The sequence below is a fragment of the Austrofundulus limnaeus genome, unplaced genomic scaffold (genome assembly GCF_001266775.1).
Source record: "Austrofundulus limnaeus strain Quisiro unplaced genomic scaffold, Austrofundulus_limnaeus-1.0 Scaffold845, whole genome shotgun sequence".
Taxonomy (NCBI): Eukaryota; Metazoa; Chordata; class Actinopteri; order Cyprinodontiformes; family Rivulidae; genus Austrofundulus; species Austrofundulus limnaeus.
Window position 1 is genome coordinate 54,137 of NW_013953247.1, and position 8,134 is coordinate 62,270.

An 8,134-nucleotide genomic window follows, 5' to 3' on the forward strand; every position below is an offset into this window, starting at 1 on the left:
ATACAAGTGTGTATTGAACCTAAAGCACTGTTCGATACGGTTTGATATGGGTACATGTATTGTTGCACCCCTTATATATATATATATATAATATAACTAAATGGAAAAAATGCATTAACTGCCTTTTTTTTTACCAGTGACAGTCCTCTACAGTCTGCTGTAGAACAAGTCCTATAGTGCAGAACAATTTGATGTGTTTTTATTATTTTTTAATTTTCATTTTGGTATGTTTTCTACTGACCCCTCTCTCCACACACTTCTTTAAAAGTGGTGACTTTTTTTTTAAAAACAGTTTTCTGCTTTTCTTTGCTCCCATAGGAGTTGATGACCAAACTGATAACTGAGACTCCGGACCATCCAATCCCTTTTCTCATTGATCACCTGCAGACCAAGCAAGACAGCCATGGAAAACTGCACAGAGCTTTCTCTGGTTCAGCAGCACTATGGGCACAGAGTTCCCCAGGTTGGTGTATACACACACATGTCTTCAATCCTCGTGGAGACTTTGCATTGACTTCCATTCATTTACTGGTCATTTCTATAGCCTAACCCTGATCCTTTACCCTGAACCTTACCACCTCAATACATACCTGACCCTAAACCTAGCCTAAACTCAACTCACACCTTAGTCCTAACCGAACCCCTGACACATCAATGGTATTTCCCCCAATGGGGAAAATAACAGTGGGTCCTCATCAGGCTGTTTGAACCAGGAAAATGGTCAAAAATCGTCCCCACCAGGCAACAAAAACATACGCGCACACACCACACGACATACAGCGGAAACGTTTTCAGAAATTTTCTCCATCATCTAATGAATTAATGGTGTCTAAAATGTTTTTGTACCCCTGCTGGTGTAATTTTATCTGTATACTGGGCGTAATCACAAAGAAGACAACCTTTAATGTGTACCAGATTTCAGAAGACTGAAACCAGAAGCAGAATTTGAGAGAATGTTTTTAAATAAAACTACAGGATTAAAATAAGACAAGTGCTAACAACAATTTGTGTCGCCAGTGAAAGGTTTCTTTGAGGATGTGTTTGTTTTAAGGCACTCAGATAATCTTGAATGTGTATGACGTTTGTATGGGTTAGTCCATTGAAAGAAAATCTGTATTGGCCATTACAGCAGAATCGGTGCATATCAGAGTTTAAAATACTCAAATGCAAGGCAGCCTTTGTAAGATGGAAAATGTTTTTGTAATCCAGTGATCAGATTAGAAACACCGTCAGTCAGGCAGTCATGGTAAACGCTCAGAAATTGGCTCTTTAAAAACTAATTATTTAATTAAAATAATTCTGCTATAGATGTAAAAGATTGAACCTCAGAAGGTGAGTGTGGAGGAACACAGAGCAGATCATTAACACCCCTTACAGTCTGAGGTGGTGGGATTATTTTGTTAAAGTTGTTTGTTAAAGTGTTTCTGCTGAAGGAACCAGGAGCTAAGTGAGGACAGAGGAGGGATGGAAGCAGGGAAATAATTCGACCCAGAGTGGAAACCTTTTCCAGAGGGCTGAAGTTCTCATTCTGGGGCTAAAGCCTGCATTTCAACAAGTCAACAACATCAAACACGGCCAACAAAACACAGGAGCTGGTTTAGCCGAGGTCGGTCAGAGTTGTTGAGAAACTCGGCAAGAGCCTAGACCTGGGGCCAAAGCATTTGTGGAAGAACAGAAAATATTTCTCTACTGATCCAACCCTACTGAAGGGGGAGAAACATCTTTAACATGGGTGTAGACCGGCCTTTTTAATCATTGATTACAGTTATTTATAAAGAAATCCCTAAAATCTGCTTTGTCTCAGACCTCAAACTTTTCACCATCCTGAATATTTCTCGTCTCTCCCAACAGAAAACAAAAATCCTCGCAGGGAGTACAGCAACTTTGAGAAGCCGTGGCAAATTACCCCAAAGAAACCGAAGAAATCAAAGAGTGACCTGGCTGTTTCCAGCATCTCCCCACCTTCCCCAGAATCAAAATCCTGTAAGTTTAACGCCAGCACCGTCACACGTTTTCCTTCAGTTGTTTTTCGTTTCTTTTGATCACAGACACCCACTCGATCCACTTCGTGGCACAAAGTTGCACACTTTTGAAACCTGTTGCATCACTTGTTTCCCAATTACACACACCATTGACTTTAAACTTCATTTAATTCGATGTAATTATATCTAATTAAAGTTAGTCACAGCACCCTCCTTCCAGCCTCCCAGCGCCTCTCAGATGAGTTCATTAGAAAATGACACGTTATACATTTCTTCCTGCAACACGCCGAAGTAAATTATTCACAAGTTTCTGGCGTACATGCAGAATTGATTGAGAAACGTTCTTTTTTTTTCTTTTTTTGGTTTTGAGATAAATGACCATAACTGTGACGCTAGAATGAAGCATGAGATCGGAGGCAGTGAGTTTGGGTCAAATGGGGAGGAATCAGAGCCACAGGCCGCTTCAATAATTTAACATGGTGCTCTGTCACTGCCAGACCAAGTCTATTTTCAGCTGCAGCTACAATTGTGGGGAAGTGAGTGGAGAGGAGCACGTGATGTCAGCAAAAAAGACAACAATCGAGGAGGTGAACCTATAAGACATTGAGGTGTTCTAAATGTTATAAGTTTTCCTGCTACAGAATGACCTTTTTCGAGGGGGACTCATGCAAAATCCATGTTTTTCTCTATAATTCATTGTGTTGTGGACTTGGAGTCTCCTAGGAGGTAGAAAAGTTGAATTTAGTCTCTCCTGGTGCTGCATAGATATCTTTATATTCCGTTTTGGTCATATTATTTTAACTAGTTCAGTTTTTTTCTGTTTTCTGTGATGATTTCTGAACTTTTACGTTAAATTATTTGTGATGGAACTGCCAAATATGGTCTAGACCAGTGTTTCCCAACTCGGGTCCTCAAGGCACACTGCCCTGCATGTTTTAGAAGTTTCCCTGCGTTAACACACCTGATTCAGATGATTGCAATTCAACAAAAGCCTGTTAATCACTTATCAATTGAAATCAGCTGTGCTGAAGTAGGGAAACATCTAAAACATGCAGGACAGTGTGCTTTGAGGACCAGGGTTGAAAAACACTGGTCTAGACTTCCCAACTACAGTTTTGTCGTCTTCAGTTTCTGGTCCAGGTCAGTTCGTAACCTTTTTTTTTTTACAAATATAAATTTAAGAAGCTTCCATAAGTTTTTGTGAAGTAAAATTTACTCCAAGTCCTGCAGCTAAAAACTTTTAATTTAGTTAATTTAAAAAAACCCAAATGACCTCCTGAAAACGGCTGCACCAATCAACATGAACATTTTTGACAGGAATGTAGATGGGTCTGATTTACACTGCACCAGCCAACGGTTTTAGGATAGACCCCATATTTGAGGAGGGGGCTCTATCTAAAAAGGGGTGTCTGGATATACAAAAATGCTTATGACTCAAAAACTATTCAACTTAGGAGCTTCAATTTTTTTTGTAGCTCAGATGAAGGGTTATTCATCGGGCCCACCAATGAGCTCTACCCCACCCCCAACCTTCCCGAACCCCCATCCAAAACAATAAATCTGTTCTGGTGAGTTCTGAGTTCAGGTGCGTTGGTACTTTGCGTATGTGCGGGGGTCATATATGCTACTGCTATGTAGTATCCTTCAAAATAAACTCCAACTACTGGTAGAAAGATGATCAGAGGTTTCTTTTTTTGCATGTCCCCCCTGAAAAAACTAAACAACAACACTCAACTAGAAAAGTATTGCTACATCAGTCATATTATTTTCTTCTTTTAATGTTGCCTGTTTCAACTAGATTTAGAATATTCAAAACTCATTGCCCATTCCTCGTCCCTGCTGTCCCTTCAGAGGAAGAAGCCTTGAAACTTTGAACTCAGATTACATTAAAAATACATACCTGCAGAGCTCATGAAAATGTTGCAATCAGAAGAACTGCCACTCAAAAGCAACACGTAGATGTACTGACACAATGAATCCCTGAATAAAACCAGTGCACCTCACAGAGTTGAAGGCTTTCGGCCTCATTTCCTCTTGACCGAGGCTTTAAACGGACAGATCTTGTCAGAACTAAACGCTTAACCTTTTGTAATCCAAGAGATTAAGACGCAGCACAACCTTTTGCTGCTGCCGAGGAGAAAACAGAAAGGCCTCTTTTTTAGTCGGAGTTAATGAAAGTATATATTTTATCTTCTGTCTGGATTTGGCAGAAACATTTGCTGCGTGTTTACGGTTGTTTTGGTGCCAAGCAGCTTAGTTAGTCAGGGTAAACAAGGGCAAAGGAAACAGACTGTAGCAGCACTGCTGTCAAGCGTTAAACTAATTTGTGTTCAAGGTAATGCTTACTTTCTGTACCTGTCAGCAGATGTTGTGTATATGTTACACTTACAAACACAGGAAAATCCTCCTTTAGGTTGAGTTCTGTTTTCAGTGTTTGTTTAGACAGAGGAGACTAAGAACGTTAGAGACGAGTGAATCACAATAATCCTTAAAAACTGTTGCTCTCTTCTTTTAATAGTGTTTGAATGAAAAAGTGTGTAAATGAAGGAGACGTATGCAAAATCCACTTTTTTTTAGCTGTTAAATGTATTTTTTTTTGTGTGTGTGTGTGTACTTGGAGTCTCTAGGAGTTTAGTTTAGTTTCTCTCGGTGCTGCATATAATTTTATATTCTGTTTGGATCATATTTTTTGATATGTTCAGTTTTCTTTCTATGACACAGTATTTGCGATGGAACTTCTAAATAAGATCTGGACTTACCAACTACAATTAGATGGTCTTCATTCTCCTCCAACATGTAAGGTTGGATGGACAAGTCTTCCCCTGTTGATATCTTGTAATTAATTTGTAAATAAAAAGTTTCTGTGCTATAATCTATCAAACAGGAATGAATCACTTGGGAAGTTGGGAGGGGAGAAAGATTTAAAAGCATGAAATGTCTCATTTAAAGAGGACACATCCTGCTTTTAAATCCTTCCTTTTTATATTTAAATAATTCATTAGGGGTCTATATAAAGACCCTGGAACTACAATGCTTTGGTCTGAATTCCTCCTTACTTTAACTATAGCAGCCCCTATTTCACCAATTTTCTGGTGTGTCTCAAAGCAGCTGGTTTTAATACAGTTCCCTTTAAGGCGCTCCAAGCCCCGCCCACCTCTTGCTTCTGAACCAGTCCACTCCGGTTTGGGGGGGTGGGGGGTAGTTTTCTAGCAGTGCCTAGATGTTTTATTTATAATTTAATTAAAAGATGTCAACAAGGAAAGACTAGTGCATCCAGCCTTACATGTCTGAGCCAGAGGAGAATGAAGACCACCAAATAATTTGACGTAATATTTCAGAAAACGTCACAGAAAATAGAAATTAAATGAGCGGATTAAGAAAATATGACTCAAACAGAATATAAAGATATCTCTGCAGCACCAGGAAAGACTAAATTGAACTTTTCTGCACTCCTACATACAACAAAATGTATTTAACAGCTAAAAAGGTGGATTTTGCAGGTTATGTCCCCTTTAAGGGTTGTGGGTGGCACAAGAAAACAGTGGCAGCTTCGTTTCAGGGTATGTGGGTCACTTCCTGCTCCTGTTTTGAGCTGTTTTGGGAATCAAAGAAGCTGACAGCCTCTGTCCCCTGGCCTCACACCAGTGAGCTCTGTACCTCTGGAAGCAATGTGCTGATTTCTGTGCCAGAGCTCTACTTCACTTCACACAGTGTGTACAAACAAGCCGAGGCGTTCACACTTCAGCTTGGATGCATTTTTTTTTTCCCTGAACGTTCACCAAGTTTATCAGAGCTGCTGCCTTCAGAGGTTGTGTTTGTGCCATCCAGTGCCGAGGTCAGTGGAGTACCCGTCCTGGGACTGGAGGGAGAGCCGCGACTTCGATGAGCTCAGCCACATCTTGCAGGAGAGCAAGAAGCTGGGCAAAGCCCTGGAGAGCCTGTCACGCAGTGAGTGGACCGGTCCCTGCTTCCATCACACCCAGCTCACTTTATTCCATCTTCACTCAGTCAGCCGGGTCTGTGAATCATTTATAGTGATTTTTTTATTTTATTTTTTAGAATCGCATCATTAGACTTTCATGTAGCCTAAAGATGGATTTAGCCTTCAGTTATAAAAAAAAAATAGGCTGTTTTTGAAGTTTGTTTTCAGGTCAATTATAAAGAAAAAGATCTAAAAGTTATCTGAGTGAACAATACCTTGTTTTTGGCAGAATGATGCAGCTCTGAATTTTTTTTATTTATTTACAGGATTCTTTTTAAACTGAGATTTTATTTTGAAAAGTATTTTTGCACTTTTGGTATGCTTTGCAGCATGAGGATTTTCTGTCAATATTTTTTCTATCTGTTAAAAGTTTTGCTGAATCACCAAGTAAACAGCAGGAATGTTTACAACCTCGACTTGAAAATGTTGATGTTTTGTAAATAGGTGGATTCAGTGATTTGGAAATCTTATAAACCTATATTTTATTAACAGTAGAATCGAATTGTTTTTCTTTCAGCTGCTCTGTTCTACAGCGTGTTTTATGCTGAATGCCCTTCCTGATCTAACATGGGCTTGAACCAAGTAGGTATCTCTGCAGACAAAGTAGGTGTTTCCAAAGGAAGGCATTTTTCAAGGGACACACCTGATTGGACGAGCAAAAAGGGGTGTTACTTAAGAGACACACCTGATTGGATGATCGTTGCTTAGGCTTTTCTTCATAACATTAGCTTACTTTTCTAGCTTCGGACTTTCAGATTTATTTATTTAGTTTTACGAACTTGCCATTGTAACCAAAGTAATCAGAAGACTTTGGAATAATAACAGCCAGAAGATTATGTTAAACGGCTATTTATATGTTTATATGAAGACTCCACTAATGTCGGACCCGATGTCTTCATTCATTATTTCTGCTTCTTATGCTCCAGGTTGCATTTCAAAATAAGAGTGTGTAGTTAAAATTTTTTTTGAGGCATTTAGAGATGGAGAACTAAATGTTTGTTTTTAATGATACATTGCGATTTAATTAAAAAACAAAAGCAGTTTTGGTTTCTAAAATAAAAAAGTACTTGAAGTCAAAAGTGAAAGAAAAACGAAAGAATAGAGCCAACCTTTTCTAAAACCAGAGCAAATACAACTAGCCAATCAGTGTTTATGCTTGAGAAACGCCTACTTTGTGTCTGCATAGAACCCCTTCTTGCTTGAACTGACAACCTCAGCATTGACTACAATAAATTAGATGTTTAAACTAAGAAATTGTTCCAATAAAAAACTAATTTTGATTTTAATAACAGTAATATATCTTAAATAATAAATAAATAAACTTATTTTGTACATGTTTGATATAAACTTGAACAAACTAAAAATAAAAACTTAAATGAATATTTATTTATTTTACTTATTGTTAACCTATATTTCATCTTCCAACTAATAATATACCATCTTAATGTTGAGTTTTACATCTTACAATATGATGTCTATTTAGTAAATTATGAGCCCAGCAAACATAAAACAGGCAATAAAACATGTGGTGCTTTAAGGCAGAAGATATCATTTCATAGCTGTTTTGCACCACCAGTGCTTTCACCATATAGCCATAATTTTGCATTTCCCTGTAAGATAAAAATAGATTCTAAAAAGCACATTTAAATTAATGAGGCATAAATATTGAGTTTCTATATCAAGGACAGTTACAGTCAGGTGTTTTACAAAACCTTTTATTAACACCTGCTGCTGAAAGGTAAAGAGATGATAATGTCTGTCTGTTTTTTTTTGTTCATCTGTTAGCAAAATATTTAATGAATAAATGTATGAGGTGCCAAGTTTAAAATAAATTGTAAAAAAATGTCACCAGCACCTTTTCATTTTTTAGGTCACTTTTTAGAATTTATTTTATTATTTAACTCACTGTTCTTACATTTTTCTCCTTTCTTTTTATTAAAGCTGCTGTATGTAGTTTCTTGGGAACCCAAAAACTTAGAAAAATTTTGAACAGAAACAACCTTGTAGTCCCTCCCCCCTGCTCTCAGCTCCCCTTCCTAGGCTCCTCCCCCACAGCACGGCACAGTCGGGAGCGAGCACGCTTGAAAACAAGAGGTGTAACACACAGAGCTCAGAGCTAAGCTGCCGTCACGGGTAAGAACCATCAACAATATATTTTTAACTATCATGT

At 38.2% G+C, this 8,134-nt stretch overlaps 1 protein-coding gene across 4 annotated transcripts in view; it reads left to right on the plus strand.

Annotated features, from left to right (window-relative positions):
• cunh8orf34 (chromosome unknown C8orf34 homolog) overlaps window positions 1-8,134 on the plus strand; it is an 83,409-nt gene that overhangs the window by 18,992 nt on the left and 56,283 nt on the right. For all 4 annotated transcript variants that reach the window (XM_014029043.1, XM_014029045.1, XM_014029044.1 and 1 more), the window contains exons 2-4: window positions 319-463; window positions 1,852-1,983; window positions 5,811-5,930. In XM_014029043.1, coding sequence (XP_013884497.1) covers window positions 319-463; window positions 1,852-1,983; window positions 5,811-5,930 — 397 coding nt within the window. The remainder of the gene's footprint in view (window positions 1-318; window positions 464-1,851; window positions 1,984-5,810; window positions 5,931-8,134) is intronic.